The sequence below is a fragment of the Artibeus jamaicensis genome, unplaced genomic scaffold, assembly GCF_021234435.1.
Source record: "Artibeus jamaicensis isolate MK-2021 breed Jamaican fruit bat unplaced genomic scaffold, CSHL_Jam_final contig_399, whole genome shotgun sequence".
In the NCBI taxonomy this organism is placed as follows: domain Eukaryota; kingdom Metazoa; phylum Chordata; class Mammalia; order Chiroptera; family Phyllostomidae; genus Artibeus; species Artibeus jamaicensis.
Genome location: NW_026521816.1, coordinates 353,815 through 374,031, shown reverse-complemented (window position 1 = coordinate 374,031; position 20,217 = coordinate 353,815). Strand labels below are relative to the sequence as shown.

General features: G+C 38.7%; 1 protein-coding gene across 8 annotated transcripts in view; it reads left to right on the top strand.

The window, feature by feature from the left end:
• Nucleotides 1-20,217, top strand: part of CCDC138 (coiled-coil domain containing 138) — a 144,074-nt gene that overhangs the window by 107,759 nt on the left and 16,098 nt on the right. For 6 of the 8 annotated variants that reach the window (XM_053665265.1, XM_037138367.2, XM_037138363.2 and 3 more), the window contains one exon: nt 17,251-17,427. The exons of the other annotated variants lie outside the window; for them this stretch is intronic. In XM_053665265.1, coding sequence (XP_053521240.1) covers nt 17,251-17,427 — 177 coding nt within the window. The remainder of the gene's footprint in view (nt 1-17,250; nt 17,428-20,217) is intronic. 8 annotated transcript variants of the gene reach the window in all.

Below are 20,217 nucleotides of genomic sequence, written 5' to 3'. Positions count from 1 at the left end.
CAGAGCGGGGAAATGGCAATGCCGCTGCCGCCGCGGCCGCTGCCAGTCCAAGCGCTCACTCCCTCACCCGCGTGCAACCATGCAACCTCAGTCAACTCGCTGCCACCGCCTCCCCACTGACTCCTCCGTAGTCGCTCACCCGGTGGGCCGCTCGGTTGCTCACTAGGTCCAATCCTGGGTTTGGAGCCCGTACGACTGGATTGGGAGTCTGGATTCCGCGCCCAGGTCGACTCCCTTGTAAGTCCTCACCCGACGCCGGTTTCGCCCCTTACCGGTCGGGCCGAAGAATTTGTTGTTAGCGGACTTCCGAAAAGTTCAGTTTTCCGTGTTCTGGTTGTGTTTTCTGATGCTAATATTTAGTTGTCCCTAAACTTGGTTGTGTGAGGAGGCAGGCACATCCACCTTAAACCTCCATCTTGGCGGAAGTCAAGCCTATATTCTTAATCACTATACCATGCTTAATCTCTGAAATAAAATTTAACTCTCAGATAGAAACTTCTATTTATGACAATTATACAAGGAAAACGATAAAAAATGTAATAGAGATGAAATGTACAATTTTTATTATATTGTAAATTATAATCACTTTTTGAAGTATTCTATTTTGCCATGTATAATGAGTACTTTTCCCCCTAAATTTTGTAGGGAAAAATAAGGATGCACGTTATACATAGGTAGTACTTGAAATACCTTCTGTTTGTTCTTGTGCTTTTTCGTAATTTGTTAAATGAAATTTCTCATACCATAATATGTTAAAGAATAAGAGTTCTAGCCAACATGGAGGTATAGGCAAAAATGCTTCTCTTCCTTGCACAACCAAAAGAAGGATAACAACCAATTTAAAAACAAAGAACAACCAGAAGTGCCAGAAAATCAAGCTGCATGGAACTCTGACGACCAAGGAGTTAAAGAAACATTCATCCAGACCAGTAGGAGGGACAGAGATGGGCAAACAGGCAGCTGAGCAGAGAGGACATGTGGCAAGGTGGCAGACTGCATGGGTGAGGTGGGACTGGCTGAACAGGAAACTAAAGAGTCAAAACCTCTAGCTGTAAAAACTGGGGGCTGCGACGGTCAGAGAAACTCTCATTCTCACAGGAGAGTTTGTCTGAAAGTGGGGGCTAGAACAGAGCAAGCAAGTGGCATTGTTCTCTCTCTGACCCCTCCCCCACAGACAGCATGACAGTGCAGCAAAGAGGGTACCCCGCCCTGGCCAATACCTAAGGCTCTGCCCTCTTACAATATAACAAGTGTGCCAAGACACAGAAATGTGGCCCAAATGAAAGAACGATTAAAACTCTAGAAAAAGAGCTAAGTGACAAGGAAATAGACAGCCTATCTGATGCAGTGTTCAAAACACTGGTAATCAGGATGCTCATAGAACAGATGAGCTTGGTTGCAAAATGAAGGAAGAAATGAAAGCTACCCAAAGTGAAAGAAAGCAAAATATACATGGAACCAACAGTGAAGGGAAGAAAAGTGAGGCTTAAATCAACGATTTGGAACAAATGGAAGTAGTAAGCATGCAACAAGAAGAGAATGAAGAAATGAGAATTGAAAAAAAAATTTGGAACCTCTGGGTTCCAAACCTTTGGGAACCTCTGGGACAACTTTAAGTGCTCCAACGTCTGATAATAGGAATGCCAGAAGGAGAACAAGAGCAAAAATTTGAAAACTTATCTGAACAAATAATGAAGAAAAACTTCTCCAATCTGGTGAAGGAAACAAACTTCCAAGAAGTCCAGGATCCTAGCTCAGAGAATCCCAAAGAAATTGGACCCAAGGAGGAACACACCAAGGCTCATCATAATTAAGTTACCCAAGATTGAAAATAAGAAGAGAATCTTAAAAGCCGCATGAGGAAAAGAGAGAGTTAACTATAAAGGAGTACCAATAAGACTATCAGCTGATTTCTGAAAAGAAACCTTGTAGGGAAGAAGTATTTGAAGTCATGAAAGGCAAAGACCTACATCCAAGACTATCCAGAAAATCTATCATTTTGGATGGAAGGGCAGATAAAGAGCTTCCCAGAGGACTTCCGCCAAGATGGAGCCGTAGGTAGAAACGCTTCCTCGCACAACCAAATCTCAAAACAACAAACTTTTAACAACAATAAATGCAACCAAGCCACAGAAAATTGAACAATACGGAGTCTGAAGACAACGAATCATTCAGCTAAACCGGTGAGAGGGGCGAAGCCAGCAGTGGAGCAGGTCAGGCAAAAAAGATCCCCCGACCCGGGCAGCACGCAGGCAGCCAAGGGCGTGGATCCCAGGTGTGGGGTAGCTACAGGTGGACCCAAGGCACAGTGCAGCTGGCTGGCTGCAGTCGCGCATTTGCCCGCAGATAAACCAGTGAAGAGACTTGCATTGAGACAGACCTCGCAGGCTCTGGGGCAGGGTGGCAGGCTCGCACATTTGCGCTCAGATAAACAGGCGGGGGCGAGCGGTGAGGCGGACCAGGCGAGCAGAGAGGACTGCCATTGCTCCCTCTCTGACCCCGTCCCCACATACAGCGTCACAAACCAGTGACCTGGGTGGCCTTGCCCCGGTGAACACCTAAGGCACCTCTCCACATACGTAACAGGCACAAACATCAAAACATGGCTTAAGAACAACTCAGAGCCCCAGAGCTAGTAAATCTAAGCAATGGAGAAATAGCAAAACTTTCAATGCACAGTTCGAAACACTGGTGATCAGGATGCTCACAGAACTGGTTGATTTTAGTCACAAATTAGAAGAATATATGAAGGCTAAACTAATTGAAATGAAGGGAAATGCACAGGAAACCAAAAGTGATGAAAAGAAAACGGGGGCTCAAATCAAGGGAGTGGACCAGAAGGAAGAAAAAAATGACCAAACAGAAAAGGATGAAGAAACAATTCAAAAAAATGAGGAGAGGCTTAGGAACCTTCAGGGCATCTTTAAAACATTCCAACATCTGAATTATAGGGGGTCCCAGAAGGGGAAGAGAAAGAGCAGCAAGTGAAAAACTTATTTGAACAAATAATAAAGGAGAACTTCCCCAGTCTGGCAAAGGAGATAGACTTTCCAGGAAATTTAGGAAGCTCAGAGAGTCCGAAAGAAGTTGGACCCAAAAAGGAACACGCCAAGGCACATCACAATTACATTAGCCAAGTTTCAAATGAAGGAGAGAATCCTAGAAGCAGCAAGAGATAAGGGGACAGTCACCTACAAAGGAGTGCCCATCAGACCGTCAATGGATTTCTCAAAAGAGAGCTTACAGGCAAGAAGAGGCTGGAAAGAAGTATTCCAAGTCATGAAATCCAAAGACCTACAACCAAGATTGCTCTATCCAGCAAAGCTTTCATTTAGAATGGAAGGACAGATAAAGCGCTTCTCAGATAATATCAAATTCAAGGAGTTCATCATCACCAAGCCCTTATTATATGAAATGTTACAGGGACTTACCTAAGAAAAAGAAGATAAAAAAGATGAACAGTGAAAGGACAGCAAACTCACAGTTATTAACAACCACACCTAAAACAAAAGCAAATTAAGAGGACAGCTAGATCAGGAGTGAACCATAGAAATGAAGATCAATCACATGGAGGGTTAGCAACAGGGGAGTGGGAGAAGGAGAAAGAGAAGGAGAAGGGGGGAGAAGGTACAGAGAATAAGTAGCATAGATGGTAGATAGAAAATAGGGGGCAAGGCAAGAATAGTATGGAAAATGTAGAATCTAAAGAACTTGCCACAGGTGTTCATGAACTAAAAGGGGTAATGGTGGGGGAGGGGTGTGCAGGGTGGAGGGGAATGAAGGGGGGAAATAGAACAAATGTAATGGCATAATCAATAAAATAAAAAATGTATTTAAAAAAAAGAGCTTCCCAGGTAAGTCAAGTTAAAAGAGTTCAATCATTACCAAGCCGTTACGATATGAAACATTAAAAGGGGGACTTATCTAAGAAATAGAAGAAGGTCAAATACTATGAACAGTAAATGACAACAAACTCATAACTATCAATGAATCTAATAAACAAATCAATAAGTAAACTAGAACAGGATGAGAATTTGAGAAATGGAGATTACATAGAAGATTATCAGTGGGGAGGGTGTGGGGAAGAATTGGGGGGAGGTAAAGAAAGTAGAAGCAAATTGGTAGTTACAAAATAGACAGGTGGAGATTAATCATAGTATAGGAAACAGAGAAACCAAAGAACTTATATGTATGACCCATGGACATGAACTAAGGGTGGGGTCATGCTAGAGGGTCGGTGGTTGCAGGTTGAAGGGTGGATAAAGAGGAGAAAAATATTTTAAAAACTCATAGTATAATTAATAAAATATACTTAAATAGAAAAAATCAAAATAAACACAATTTCTTTATAATACAAAAATATCAAATTATAAATATATTAAAATTGAATTAAGACATTTAAATGATTTTTTCCCTGAAAGTTTGGGTCAAGAATGTGGTTGTGCATGATATATAGTAGTTCATTATACATACCAGAGTATGGTACATTCTCCTTATAGGAGACATCAAAATATAACCTTTAATAAGATTTGTTGTAAGGGAATAATTCAGATGGGAAAAAAGTTAAAAGCTGTTAATTTGCTGTTTGTAATAATGATTAAGGATAAAGAACTGGCAAACCCACAATTGGAATAGTGCAGGAAATGAACATTAAGTGATTTATTGCACTGTTGCTGGCATTTTTCCAGTCATTCACTTGGCTATTTCAGATATATGCCCCACAATAACATTATATGGTAAATGGTCATATTGTCATTTTTATACAAAATCAAACTGATAGAGAAATTTAAGGGGTCCACATTTCTTGACCCTAAATAAGCAGGCCCTTAACATCAGGAGGACAGTACAATGTTATATATGTCATTAACAGTCATAAGTATGTTGATGTGGGAGTCAATGTGAAAACATTTTGTTTAATAAAACTTGCAATGTGTATACATTGCTCTGTGTAAAGGTGATAAAAGTCAAGAATTTTATCTCAAAATTGGGGGATAACTTTGTTTTTAAATTAAAATATACTTTTAAAAAATGTGTATATCTGGGGTAATAGCATTAGTGCTCAGGAAATGACTTAAAGCTTCCAGTGAAAAGAAATCTGTAGGTTTTTCAAACTGTCATCTGATTTAAGGCATCGAAATTGGCGTTGATATTGACATACTTCCCAATAGTCTGGCTTTTGTTAGTGTGAATGGATTTTCAACTGATCTTCTGGCAAGTGACAAGGACAATCAGCAGAATCTCAGCTGATATAAATTTTTGAAGCCAAGGACAACAAGTGTTTTCCACACCTGTACAAGAGAATATAAGATGTGGTTGAGAGTGTGACTCTCAGACAGCCAGGTGGAAGGAAGAAACCACCAAAGAACAACGTTGTAACAATCCAAACCCAATTATAACAGGAAACCTCATATAAATGGAATAAGGGGCATCCCAACAATATCCAGCTTAGGAGACGAAGGAGAGTGCACCACTGGGTCCCACAGTTCTACCTCAGAAGGCCACCCCACAAAGACAGGAAGTCAAAATAGATCAATCTAATATGCAGAGAAAAGAAGAGTCACCTAAAATGGGAGGAAAAGAAACACCAAAATGAAAGGAAACAAGGAATACCCAGAAAGAATGCTAAATCAAATTGAGGCAAGCAATCTGTCTGACACATAGTTGAAAATAATGGTAATAATGATTCTCAAGTGAGACTGCCAAGGAATTTCTTATGGAAGCTACAAGGAAGTTATTGTGAACTAGGTCAGCATGAAAAAGGACATAGAAACCATGAATGGTTTCTAGAAGCCAGGAGGAAATGAAGAATACAATATCTGAAATGAAGAATACATTAGAAGGAATTAAAAGCACACTTGATCAAGCAGAGGATCAAATCAGCGATTTTGAAGACAAGTTAGAAAAGAACACCCAGACAGAGCAGTAAAATGAAAGACAGGACTAAAAAATGGGCAAAGATGGTTTAAGGCAGGTGCAGACAACATGAAACAACAATATTACTATCATAGGGATACCAGGAGAAGAAGAGGAGCAAGATATGGAAAATCTGTTTTAAAAAGTAATGACAGAAAACTCCCCTAACTTGGTGAGTGAAAAAGTCACACAAGCCCAGGAAGCACAAAGGGTCCCAATGAAGATCAACCCATAGATGCCCACTCCAACATACATCAAAATTAAATTGACAAATTTTTAAGACAGGGAATTTTAAAGGTAGAAAGGGAAAAACAGCTACTGACATACAAGGGAGGTCAAATAAGGCTAGCAGTTGACTTCTCAACAGAAACATGTTAAGCCAGAAGGGAATGGCAAGAAATATTTCAACTAATGAAAAGCGAAGGCCTGCAACCAAGACTGCTGTACTCAGCAAGACTCTCAGTTTAAATCCAAGCTGAAATAAAGAGCATCTTAGACCAAAAAAAAAAAAAAAAAGGCTAAAAGTGTACATCTCCACTAAACTAACAGTGCAAGAGATGGTAAAAGAACTGCTTTAATAAGATGAAAAAGAGACAGTGGGAAGAACACAGATAAAAAGGGAAAATTGGCAATGACTAAATACCTATCAATAATAACTTTAATGTGAATCATCAAAATGTCCATACTACCCAAAGCAATTTACAGATTCAGTGCAAAACCTATGAAAGTACCAATGACACACTTCACACACATAGAACAAACACTTCAAAAATTTATATAGAACCATAAACGACCCCGAATAGCAGCTACAATTTTGAGAAAGAAGAGCAAAGTAGGAAGGACCACAATATCTGATACCAAACTGTATTACAAGAACACTGTAATCAAAACAGCCTGCTACTGGCATAAAAACAGGCACATAGCCCAATGGAACAGAACAGAACCCAGAAATAAACCCAAGTTTCTATGGTCAATTAATATTTGACAAAGGGGGCAGCAACATAAAATGGGCTAAAAATATCCTCTTCAACAAATGGTGTTGGGAGAACTGGACAGCTATGTGCAAAAAAAAAAAATGAAATTTGAGCACCAACTTACACCATACACCAAAATAAATTAAAGGTGGATAAAAGACTTAAATATAAGCTGTGACAGCATTTAAGTCCTAGAGGAGAACATTCGCAAGAAAATATCAGATATTTTATGCAGCAACACTTTTACCGATATGTCCCCTAGAGCAAGGGACATAAAGGAAAGAATAAACAAATGGGATCTCATCAAAATTAAAAGCTTTTGCACAGCTAAAGAAAACTATTAAAATTAAAAGAGAAGCAACTATATGGGAAAACATTTGCCAGTGATACCTGACAAGGGTTTAATCTCCAAAATATACAAAGAACTTATACAACTCCACTCTAAGAAGACAAGCAACCCAATTAAAAAGTGGGCAAATGACTTGAACAGACATTTCTCCAAGGAGGACATACAGAAGATCCAGAGAGACATGAAAAGATGCTCAGTGTGGCTAGCTATCAGAGAGATGCAAATTAAAACCACAATGAGATACCACTTTACATTGGTCAGAATGGCCATCATAAACAAAGTAACAAACAAGTGTTGGAGAGGTTGTGGAGAAAAGGGGACCCTAGTGCACTCTTGGTGGGATTGCAGACTGGTACAACCACTTTGGAAAACAGTATGGAATTTTCTCAGAAAAATAAAAATCAACCTGCCTTTTGACCCAGCAATTCCACTGCTAGGGTTATATCCTAAGAACCCTAAAACACCAATCCAAAAGAACCTCTGCACCCCAGTGTTCATAACAGCACAATTTACAATAGCCAAGAGCTGGAAGGAACCTAGGTGCCCATGAGTAAATGAATGGATCCAAAAACTATGGTACATTTACACAATGGAATTCTATGCAGCTGAAAGAAAGAATGAGCTCCTACCCTTTGCAACAGCATGGATGGAATTGGAAAGTATTATGCTGAGTGAAATAAGCCAGGTGTTGAAAGACAAATACCATATGATCTCACCTTTAACAGGAAGCTAAACAACAAAACAAACAAGCAAGCAAAGTATAACCAAAGACACTGAAATAGAGAAGAGTCTGACAGGGATCAGAGGGGAGAAAGGAGGGAACTTCAGGGGAAAAGGGGAAGGATTTACAGGAACTAGTATAAAGGACACATGGACAACAACTAAGGATGGGGTAGAAATGGGAGGTGGGGAGCACTGGGTCGGTGGGCTGGGATGGAAGTAAAACACACATTGATGTTTCTCTGCCTCCCTTCCTCCCTTCCCCTCTGTCTAAAATTACATAAAAATCTTAAAAAAAAAAAGACACATAGTTCAATAGAATAGAGTAGATACCCCAGAAATAAACCCATGTCTTCTACGGCCTATTAATACTTGACACAGTAGTCATGAGCATACAATCGAGTAAAATTAGCCTCTTTAAGAAATGGTTTCAGCAGAGTTGGACTGGTACATGCAAAAAAAAAAAAAAGAAAGAAAGTATACCACCAACTGACACCATACGCAAAAATAAACTCAAGGTGGATAAAAGACTTAAATATAAGTTGTAACACCATGAAAGTCTTAGAGGAAACCATAGGCAGTAAGTTTCAAATATCTCATGTAGCAATATTTTTTGCCAATATATATTCTTTGGCAAGAAAAATAGAGGAAAAATGGTACATCAAATTAAAAAGCTTCTGCACAGCTAAAGAAACCATCATTAAAATGAAAAGGAAACCAATTATATGGGAGAACATATTTGCCAGTGATACATTGGACAAGGTTTTCATCTCCAAAATCTATAAAGAACTCATACTTCCCCACTCCAGGAACACAATCCAATTTAAAAAATGGTCAAAGAACCTAAATAGGCACTTCTCTGAGGAGGACATGCACATGGCCCATAGACATATGTAAAGATGCTCAACGTTGCTAGCCGTCAGAGGGATACATATTAAAACCACTATGAGATATCTCCTCACTCTGGTCAGAATGGCCATCATAAACATTAACAAACAACAAGTGCTAGCAAGGATGTGGGGAAAAGGGAACCCTAGTATACTGTTGGTGGGAATGCAGACTGGTGCAGCCACTGTGGAAAACAGTATGGAATTTCCTCAGAAAACTAAAAGTGAGACTGCCTTTTGGCCCAGTTATTCAACTGCTTGGAATATACCCTAAGAATCTCAAAACACCAATTTGGAAAAACTTATGCACCTCTATGTTCATAGCACCACTATTTACAATAGCCAAGTGCTGGAAACAGCATAAATGCTCATCAGTAAATGACTGGATCAAAAAAATAAATGCATTTACACAATGGTATACTATGTAGCTGAAGGAAAAAAGGAACTCCTGCCTCTCATGATAGATAGCATGGATGATAGTGGATAAGTAAAATAAGCCAGGCAGTGAAAGATATACCATATGATCTCAGGTATAAGAGAAATCTAATGAACAAAAATAAATTAATGAGCAAAATAGAACCAGAGACATGGAAACATGGAACAGACTGACAGTTATCAGATGGTACAGGGAAGGGGAATAATGGTGGAAAGAAGGGGAAGGGAATAATCAGAGAAGCTGTATAAATGACTCATGGACATGGACAACTCTAGTGGGGATTGACTGTGAAATTGGGATTGGGCTGGGTGGAGGAATGCCAGGGGGGAAATAGGGGACAAGTATACTAGAATAACAAAAATTTTAAAATAAAATAAAATGTGTGCATCTGGGCTAGTTCTGTCCTGCACTACTCTATTTGGCCTTAAATTTCTGCATATTTATATATTTACAAATTATATACTTATTCTTCAGGGCTAGAGAAATGTAAGGAATTACTGCCATTTTTGAATAACAGGAAAGTTTGACTTGGTAAGATGGAAGTGCAGTGTAACTAAGAACTCCACTTTGGAGTCAGCTAGCTTAGGTTTGAATGCCAGCCCCATCACTAGGTATGTGACATTCGACAGCTCCCTTTCCATTTTTACACCATTTTTTAAAGTATAAATGAAAATATGAGGATTTAGCTAAGAGTTTGGCATATAATAAACTCCTAATGTATTGACTGCTATTATAAACATCATCATTATTAACTTAGACAAGTTTTACTTGAGATTAGAATTGAGGCCTGTTAAATTGCATTAGATTTTTGTGGCTCCATAGTAAACCACCAAACACTTAATTGCTTAAAACAACAAGGATAATATTTACTATTTCACAATTCTTTGCATTAGTAACTTGGGTGCCTGGGCTGGGCTCAGCTGGGTGCCTGGGCTGTGTTGGACTTCTCTATTCTTGGTTGGGCTTGCTGATATTTGGGGCCTTCATTTGGTCTCATTCTCAAGTGGGCTTTCTGGAGCTGTTTACATGCTACCCTGCTGGTGACTGGAAGAGGCTTTGCCTCTTCAAGTTCAGGCTCAGGCTTCTAACATCCACGTGTCATTTCTGCTGCATTCTAATAGTAAAAGTCACAGGGTTAGCCCAAATTCAAAGGATGGGCAGTAGAGTTTACTTTTTGATGAAAGTTGCTGTAAAGTGTTTCTAATTTTTTTAGTCTGCAATATAGACTAAGCAACATAAAACACTATTTCATGCTGATTAAGACCAGCTGATTGAGTTTTGATAAGGAACAAAACATTATAGTTAAATGTCAGGACATTTTTTAAGATTCAGTAATATGCCATATTCATAAAAAGAAATCTGTTTTGGTACAATAGGTAAATAAAACTTAAAAAAATACTCAGATATTAAATTTGTTTTTTAGAAAATCCTCACTATTAGTAAATTAAAATAAGGATATAATTTTTATTGTTCCTGATAAAGCCACTTTAAATATAATCAAATAGCCACCTGGCCAGGTGGCTCAGTTGGTTGGATCATTGTCCCTTATTCCAAAAGGTAGAGGCTTCAATCCCTGGTTAAAACAGGTATGGCAAGCAACAGATTGATGTCCCGCTCTCTCTCACTCTCTCATTCAATCTCTCATCAATAAATAGATCCTCAGTTGGGGATTAAAAACAAATAAATACCACTTTTCTTCCCCCTCAAATTAATAAAGGACAATTTATTTTTGCTCAAGTACAGTTGTCTCCATTTTTACCCTTCCCCACATCCCCCCCACCAACCCAGCCACCCCTGCCTCCCACCCTCGAACCTACGTTTTTTGGCTTTGTCCATGTGTCCTTTATACATGTTCCTTGATGGCCCTTCTGCTATTATTCCTCTCCCCCCTCCTCTCTGGTAACTGTCAGTTTGTTCTTTATTTCATTGTTTCTAGTTGTATTTTACTTGCTTGTTTTGATGATTAGGTTCCACTTATAGGTGAGATCATATGGTATTTCTCTTTTATCACCTAGCTTATTTCACTTAGCATAATGCTTTCCAGTTCCATCAATGTCACAAAAGGTAGGAGCTCTTTCTTTCTTTCTGCTGTGTAGTATTCCATTGTGTAAATGTACCATAGTTTTTTGGTCCACTCTTTCACTGATGGGCACTTAGGTTGCTTCTAGCACTTGGCTATTGCAAATGGTGCTGCTGTAAACATTAGGTTGCATTACTTCCTTTGAATTGGAGTTTCAGGATTCTTAGGGTGTAATCCCAACAGTGGTATTGCTGGGTAAAAAGGCAGTTTCATTTTTAATTTTCTGAGGAAGTTCCATACTGTTTTCCACAGCGGGTGCACCAATCTGCATTCCCACCAACAGTGCACTAGGGTTCTCCTTTCCCCACATCTTTGCCAGCACTTGATTTTTTAAAAATATATTTTATTGATTATGCCATTACGGTTGTCCTATTTCCCCCCTTCATTCCCCTCCACCCTGCACACCCCCCCCACCATTCCCACCCTTTAGTTTATGTCCACGTCTCAAATTCTTTAGATTCTATATTTCCCACACTATTCTTGCCCTCCCCCTATTTTCTACCTACTGCCTATGCTACTTATTCTCTGTACCTTCTCCTCCCTTCTTCTCCTACCACTCCCCTGTTGCTAACCCTCCATGTGGTCTTTATTTCTATGGTTCTGCTCCTGATCTAGCTGTCCTCTTAGTTTGCTTTTGTTTCAGGTGTGGTTGTTAATAACTGTGAGTTTGCTGTCCTTTCACTGTTCATCTTTTTTATCTTCTTTTTCTTAGATAAGTCTCTTTAACATTTCATATAATAAGGGCTTGGTGATGATGAACTCCTTGAATTTGATCTTATCTGAGAAGCACTTTATCTGTCCTTCCATTCTAAATGAAAGCTTTGCTGGATAGAGCAATCTTGGTTGTAGGTCTTTGTATTTCATGACTTGGAATACTTCTTTCCAGCCTCTTCTTGCCTGTAAGGTGTCTTTTGAGAAATCCATTGACAGTCTGATGGGCACTCCTTTGTAGGTGACTGTCCCCTTATCTCTTGCTGCTTCTAGGATTCTTTCCTTCATTTGAATCTTGGCTAATATAATTATGATGTGCCTTGGTGTGTTCCTTCTTGGGTCCAACTTCTTTGGGACTCTCTGAGCTTCCTGGATTTCCTGGAAGTCTATCCCCTTTGCCAGACTGGGAGGTTCTCTTTTATTATTTGTTCAAATAAGTTTTTCACTTGCTGCTCTTTCTCTTCCCCTTCTGGGACCCCCTATAATTCAGATGTTGGAATGTTTAAAGATGCCCTGAAGGTTCCTAAGCTTCTCCTCATTGTTTTGAATTCTTGTTTCTTCATCCTTTTCTGTGTGGTCATTTTTTTCTTCCTTCTGGTCCACTCCCTTGATTTGAGCCCCCGTTTCCTTTCCATCACTATTGGTTTCCTGTGCATTTCCCTTCATTTCAATTAGTTTAGCCTTCATATGTTTCTTTATTTTTTTTAACTTTTTTATTGATTATGCCATTACATTTGTTCTATTCCCCCCTCCATTCCCCTCCACCTTGCATACCCCTCCCCCACCATTTCCCCCTTTAGTTCATGAACACGTGTCTCAAATTCTTTAGATTTTGTATTTCCCCTACTATTCTTACCCTCCCCCCTATCTATTTTCTATCTACTGTCTATGCTATTTATTTTCTGTACCTTCTCCCCCCTTCTCCTCCTCCCACTCCCCTGTTGCTAACCCTCCATGTGATCTTCATTTCTATGGTTCCGCTCCTGATCTAGCTGTCCTCTAAGTTTGCTTTTGTTTTAGGTATGGTTGTTACTAACTGTGAGTTTGCTGTCCTTTCACTGTTCATCTTTTTTATCTTCTTTTTCTTAGGTAAGTCCCTTTAACATTTCATATAATAAGGGCTTGGTGATGATGAACTCCTTGAATTTGGTCTTATCTGAGAAGCACTTTATCTGTCCTTCCATTCTAAATGAAAACTTTGCTGGATAGAGCAATCTTGGTTGTAGGTCTTTGGTTTTCATGACTTGGAATACCTCTTTCCAGCCTCTTCTTGCCTGTAAGGTCTCTTTTGAGAAATCAGCTGACAGTCTGATGGGAACTCCTTTGTAGGTGACTGTCCCCTTATCTCTTGCTGCTTCTAGGATTCTCTCCTTCATTTGAATCTTGGCTAATGTAATGATGATGTGCCTTGGTGTGTTTCTTCTTGGGTCCAACTTCTTTGGGACTCTCTGAGCTTCCTGGATTTCCTGGAAGTCTATTTCCTCTGCCAGAATGGGGAAGTTCTCTTTTATTATTTGTTCAAAAAAAGGTTTCCACTCGTGACTCTTCCCCCTTCTGGTACCCCTATAATTCGAATGTTGGAACGTTTAAAGATGTCCTGGAGGTTCCTAAGCTTCTCCTCATTTTTTCGAATTCTTGTTTCTTCATTCTTTTCTGTTTGATCATTTTTTTCTTCCTTCTGGTCCACTCCATTGATTTGAGTCCCAATCACCTTTCCATTACTATTGGTTTCCTTTGTATTACCATTCATTTCAATTAGTTTAGCTTCCATATGTTTCTCTAATTTGTGACTAAAATCAACCAGTTCTGTAAGGATCCTGATAACCAGTGTTTTGAACTGTGCATCTGAAAGATTGGCTATTTCCTCATTGCTTAGATCGATCGGTTCTGGGGCTGAGTTGTTCTAGAGCCATTTTTGGTCTATTCGCGCCGTTAAGTAAGCGGAGCGAAGTCCTAATTGTTTACCAGGACGGGGCGACCCAAGTTGCTGGTTTGTGACGCTGTGTGTGGGGGCATTGTCAGAGAGGGAGCAATGGCAATCCTCTCTGCTAGCCCAGTCCGTCCAGTCACACCACTCGCCCCAGGCCTGTTTATCTGATCGGAATTGTGCGAGCCTGCTGCCCCGCGCAGGCTCCCCTCCTCACTGGTTTATCCGCACACAGATGCCCGACCGACTGCAGACAGCCCGCCGCGCCTCTTCCCTGTGTGCTCCCGTAGCTGGCCCGTGATCTGCGCCTTTGGCTGCTCGCGCACCACCTGTTCGGGGATTTTTTCTTGCCAACCTGCTCCGCTGCTGGCTTCGCTCCTCTTACCGGTTTAGCTGAGCATTTAGTTGTCTTTGGACTTCGTATTGTCAATTTTCTGAGTGGCTTGGTTGTGTTTATTGTTGTTAAAAATAGTTGTTCTTAGATTTGGTTGTGCACAGAGGCAAGGTGGTTCCACCTACACCTCCATCTTGGCGGAAGTCCCATATGTTTCTTCAATTTGTGACTAAAATCAACCAGTTCTGTGAGCATCCTGATCACCAGTGTTTTGAACTGTGCATCTGATAGGTTGGCTATTTCTTGGTCGCTTAGAGTTATTGCCTCTGGAGCTTTGAGTTCTTCTTGAGCCATAATGTTCTGGTCTGTTTGCGCTTGTTATGTATGAGGGGCAGAGCCCTAGGTGTTCACCAGTGTGGGGCAACTGAATCCCTGGGTTGTGATGCTGTATGTGGGATGGGGTCAGGAGGGCCAATGGTGGTCCCTTCTATTGCTTCTCGCTGCTGGGGCCTGTGCGGTCTGTCTCACTGCTCACTCCTTCGCTTGGTTTATCTGTGCACGAGTGTGTGACAGTGGTCAGCCTGCTGCCTTGCGCCCTCACTGGGTCCACCTGTTGCCACCCCACACCTGGGATTTGCTAACCGCTGCCTGCATGCCTGGGTTGGTCTAGCCACTTTTTCCTCCGCAATCGTGCTCTACCAGCCGCTAAGTCTGCCCCTTTTACTGGTGTGGCTGAACGGTTCGTTGTTGTCAGACTTCGGTATAGTTCAATTTTCTGTGTTTTGGTTGTGTTTTTGTAACTAAAGCTTTGTTGTCTTTAAACGTGGTTGTGTGAGTAGGCACAGTGTTTCCACCTACCCCTCCATGTTGGCTGGAAGTCACTTGTTTGTTGATTTGTTTATGATGGCCATTCTCACCGGTGTGAAGTGGTATCTCATTGTGGTTTTAATTTGCATCTCTCTGATGGCTAGTGATGCAGAGCATCTTTTCATATGTTTCTGGGCCCTTTGTGTGTCCTCGGAGAAGAATCTGTTCAAGTCCTTTGCACATTTTGTAATTGGATTGTGTTCCTGGAGTGGAATTGTGTGAGTTCTTTATATAGTTTGGAGATCAAACTCTTTTCTGAGGTATCGTTGGCAAATATGTTTTCCCATACGGTTTGTTGTCTTTTCATTTTAATGCTGTTTTCTTTAGTCATGCAGAAGCTTTTTATTTTGATGAGATCCCATTTGTTTATTCTTTTCTTAGTAAAGGACAATTTTTTTAAGTTTGAAAACTTGCTATGTCATATAATTTTTAGCTTATTTAATCTTGGTATATTAATAAGAAGTGAAGTAATTTGTATCAAATACAGTAAGTAGGTCAACTGTGATAAAAACTTTTGTTTCTGTGAAGAATTGAATTCAGATTTCATGTATATTCCTCTACCTGAGTTGTTGCTATATAAAGACGGGTTTTTAAATAAGTTAAGTCTAAAGGAATCTAGCAAATTTGCTTAACCTAAACATGTACTTATTTGCAATGTTGTATTTTATTGAACTACAAAAGTTAAGTACAATGTTAGTGTTCTTTGAACTAAATTCTATCAAAAGTACAAATGTAGTGATCCATAGGCACAGATATTAATTCCTAAAATCCATTTTAAAAGATTTAATTTATTTATTTTTTAGAGAGGGGGAGAGGGAGGGAAAAAGAGAAGGAGAGAAACAATGTGTGGTTGCCTCTTGTGTGCTCCCTGCTGGGGACCTGGTCTGCAACCCAGGCATGTGCCCTGAGTGGCAATCGAATCAGCGACCCTTTGGTTTGCAGACTGGGACTCAATCCACTAAGCCACACCAGCCAGACTTTAATTTCACACAGGTTACTGTCAAATAGTCATTCTTAATAATTGGGTTTCTTAATTATTACTTTAGCTTATGTAAGCTGAAACAGCAAAGAATAAATGCACATGAGGTCAGAAGACAGTAAATTTTAATGGGGTAATTATATCATATATTCAAGGGCACTTTTGAGTCTTCTTTAAACAGAAATCTCAGTAGAAAATAAATCTCACTAGTACTTGAACAGCATGAACAATTTTTTATTCCTTTGCATAATATGCTGAAATGAGTTTTAGAAAACTAAAATATTCTTGTACAGTTAAAAGCATAATGTAAAATCATTGTAAAAGTAGTGACTTAGGTTGTTTGGTGTATTGAAGTATAGTGAGATAAGTATCTTAATATCTCATTCTCATTGATTCTGGTTAAATCAATGCTTCTTAACCCTGGCTTTACAAGTTGCCCAAACATATGTTGAACATTTTTAAGAAAGTTCCAGGGATTCTGATATGGCACGTGGCATGATAGCATTGGCCTTGGTAAAATTTTGCTGCCATTTGTAATGGCAAATGCATCAAAAAAGTTAACACACCAGTACACATCCAGTCTTCTGAAGTTGGTTTTTAAGTGCTAATGTTTTAGGAGACAGAAATCCTAGTTTAAGACTTGTTCAAGCAATTTTTAATAAAGTTACATTTTGAAATACATAAACACTTAGAAAGCAGCAACCACTAAAATTATAATCTCAGAAGCTGTTGTGAAAGAAATACTTATGCTGTTTAAATTTTTGGAAGCATGTGATAGTTACAGTCAAATGTGGAAAATAAACATTACTTGGTATTTACTATTAAACATCAATTATATTCTTAATATAAATAGGAATGGGGTATCTTATTATTTCAATGTTAAAATACAAACATTTTGAGTAAAATTTACCATATCATAATATGATTCCTCTTTTCCCATTTGAGTTCTAAGTAAATTAGTTAGGCTCTAAATTGTTTGTAATCTCTGGTCATTTAAATTTGTTGCACTTTTGAATATATGGTATTCTCTCTGTACCTTCTATTTGTGATTTATTTTATATATTGTTTTTCAGCTGACTACCTGGCTCAGGCATTTGATTCTCTTTGTTTGGACTTAAAGACAGATGAAGGAAAAGTCTTATTTTTACAGTATCAAGCTGTTCCAGTAATACTAAACCACCTACGGATATCCAGTAAGGGACTGTTATCCAATGTCATTGATAGTTTGCTTCAGATGACAGTGGAATCTAGTAAGTTTTAAAGTTTTATATACATAAAGAAATACTGGTGGGATGATTTTTCTCATCTGTATTAAATGTATAATTCTTCATATAAGACAGCATATACATGCTTAAAATACTTTTGACAAGACTATAATAGAGTCATTAATAATATCAGTAAGTTACAAAATCTAACCCTTTGTCCAAACTTTCACTAACTGAGCGCAATTTCCAGTAGTCATCTCAGTTATGCTACTTGTACATTCAAGCTACTTTCTTGCTTCTCTTTTGTATCATCATTCTGACAGTTCTATTCTTATATTCCCTATTTGCTCAGAGGAAATGAGATCATCAAATTCTTCTCCACCAGAAATGAGAATAATGACACAGCCATATTCCCTATTGTTGCCTGTCCACCCTTACTGATTTGGGAGGCTATTCTTTTATATTCATATTTATAATGTTTTGTAGTCTGTTTTTTTTTCATTTTTTGTTTTTATATTGACATACAAGTTCCTTGTTATTGTTGGTTCCTAACTTAGTATAGGGATGCCAAGCATGAATATTTTTATTAGCTTTGGTTGCCTTTGTTCTTTCAATCCCAAGTAACCGCTTGACTTATAACAGGCAGCCGTTTTACCTCATTAATTCTTTTTCACTTGTAGTCTGTCCTGTGTCCTATACTTCTTCCCTCTATAGCACTTCTAAAATTAAAATGTTTATGCCTTGCAGAAGTGGAAACTAAACATGGAAAGCCATTGCTCCTTGTGGTAGTAAGCAATCTATTGCACTTGGTGTTGCTTGCCTGGGTGCACAGCCTGGTTATGCTTCTAACTAGGTACATTTGGAATATGGTTTCACATTTTCAATTCACTTTTATATACAATCTTGTTTTTTCTACAACATCCCTCTGAAGGAGGCCAGATAGAAAAACTGAGGCCTAGAAAAATTAGGTAACTTGTTCATGGACTCCACAGCTCTGCAGTGATAGAACTAGACTTCATGCTAGGTCTGATTCAAAATGTAAAGTGCATTTTATCATATAGCACTGTAACAAGGTTTTCCAGGTTGTTTTTTTCCCCTGTGGCCCCAAAATGTTATATTTTCACTGACCTGTTTTGTCGTAATTTTTAGGCATTTGTAACCATAAGATATTGGATTTATAGCTGGGGAACTAGCTACCTTGATAAGTAATCTTGGGTTTTTGAATCTCAATGTACCAACTTAAGGTATAGAGCAAAAAGTGAAAAATTGTAAACTGAGACACGGAGACCCAAGATTACTTGTTTAAGTGGGTAGATTTCCGATTAGCTTCACAGAAAATATTTTGTTTAATGAGGAAAACAAAAATCCTCCAGGCTCAAATATCTATTCATCAAATACAAATCTGTATATTTCTGACAGAGATGAAGGTTTTTTGTAGCCAAAGGACAACTAAGTAAAATTTTATGAAATAGTGGGCCTACTTTGTTGAAATGATTTTTTGGCATTGTAATGTTCACATTTGGAGAAATCATATTAGCTTAGGTAGTCAGTAGATGTTCAGTTCATTTACTTTTTTTACCTTTGTTAAAGTTATGCTGAAATCCAAGGCTGTCATTTCTTGCTCAAATTGAATAAATGAAGCAAATTCTAATGTTGATTGCTAGAAAGTCATGTTATTTTTAGTGATGGGAAACTTTTGGAAGACCCATAATGGGAAGATCTTTGATGATATTTATATTCATTTTCTTGATATAGTTTCCATTTTTAATATAAATCTAGTAACGTGTTAGTGAGCGAACAAAATTTGTTGAAATGATAAATTAGTTATAGATTAATACAGCAAATACTTCTCTAGCTATTGGTTTTATGTTTTGTTTTTTTCTAGATTTGAAATGGGAAATTTATTTTACTATACATAATTTCCACATGCCATTTATTTTTAACTTATAGGAAAACTTGTTGGAAAAGAAATCTTGATAGAATTGATTTACAGATGGCTTATCTCACCCATCAAATGTGCATTTGTGGCCAGCTGTGTGCGGGATGCCATGTTTCAAGTATTGTATTTGCAGTGCTCTGCTGAGCGTTGGGGCTTTCTTTGAAGTCCCTTCTAGAGCTTCAGTGCAAGGAGCTGGAGGGAGGTGTCAGTGGGCTGATCACTAGACCTGGACTACCCAGAGTGCCTAGTACTGATTAACTAGGAGGTCAGTATAGACATAGTGTTTAGAAACTTATATAGTAACTTAACAGTAATTTTATCTCTGTTAAATTCACTAATAATTTAAAACATTTGGACTTGTATTTTGTATATTTCTTTCATTTCATTTTCTAATGTTTTTAATGGTAATGTAAAAAAAGTTAACAGAGACACATTAAATTATGAAAAGTTTATTTGAGCAAATGATTTAAATGGGGCAGTACCAAAACTGAAAATGGTTAGGGGTGCTCTGCAGGTGGGGCTTAGGACAGAGGTTTTCATAGAGAAGACATGGATACAAAGCAAAAAATCATTTGACTATAACTTAAGTATTTGCCTTACTTAGGAATTTGGCTGTTATGATAGTTGTTCTTGAGTTTCATTTTCTCTGGTTCAAGAAAATCTCGTTGACTGTTTATGATGAATTGTTTTTGAGTTTTGTTTTCCGAGATTCAAGTGCATTGACTCTGGCTTAGGTTTTGTTTGTTGAGGTAGGCTGCACAGTAAAAGGCACTAGAGCCACTCCATTCTAACAGCCTCCTTGTTGTACTACTTTAATAGTATTTGGTGAAAGTATGATGGATTCTTTGTGCAGGATTGGAAGTTTTAAAGACTGGTCCTCCACCACAGTAGTTTGA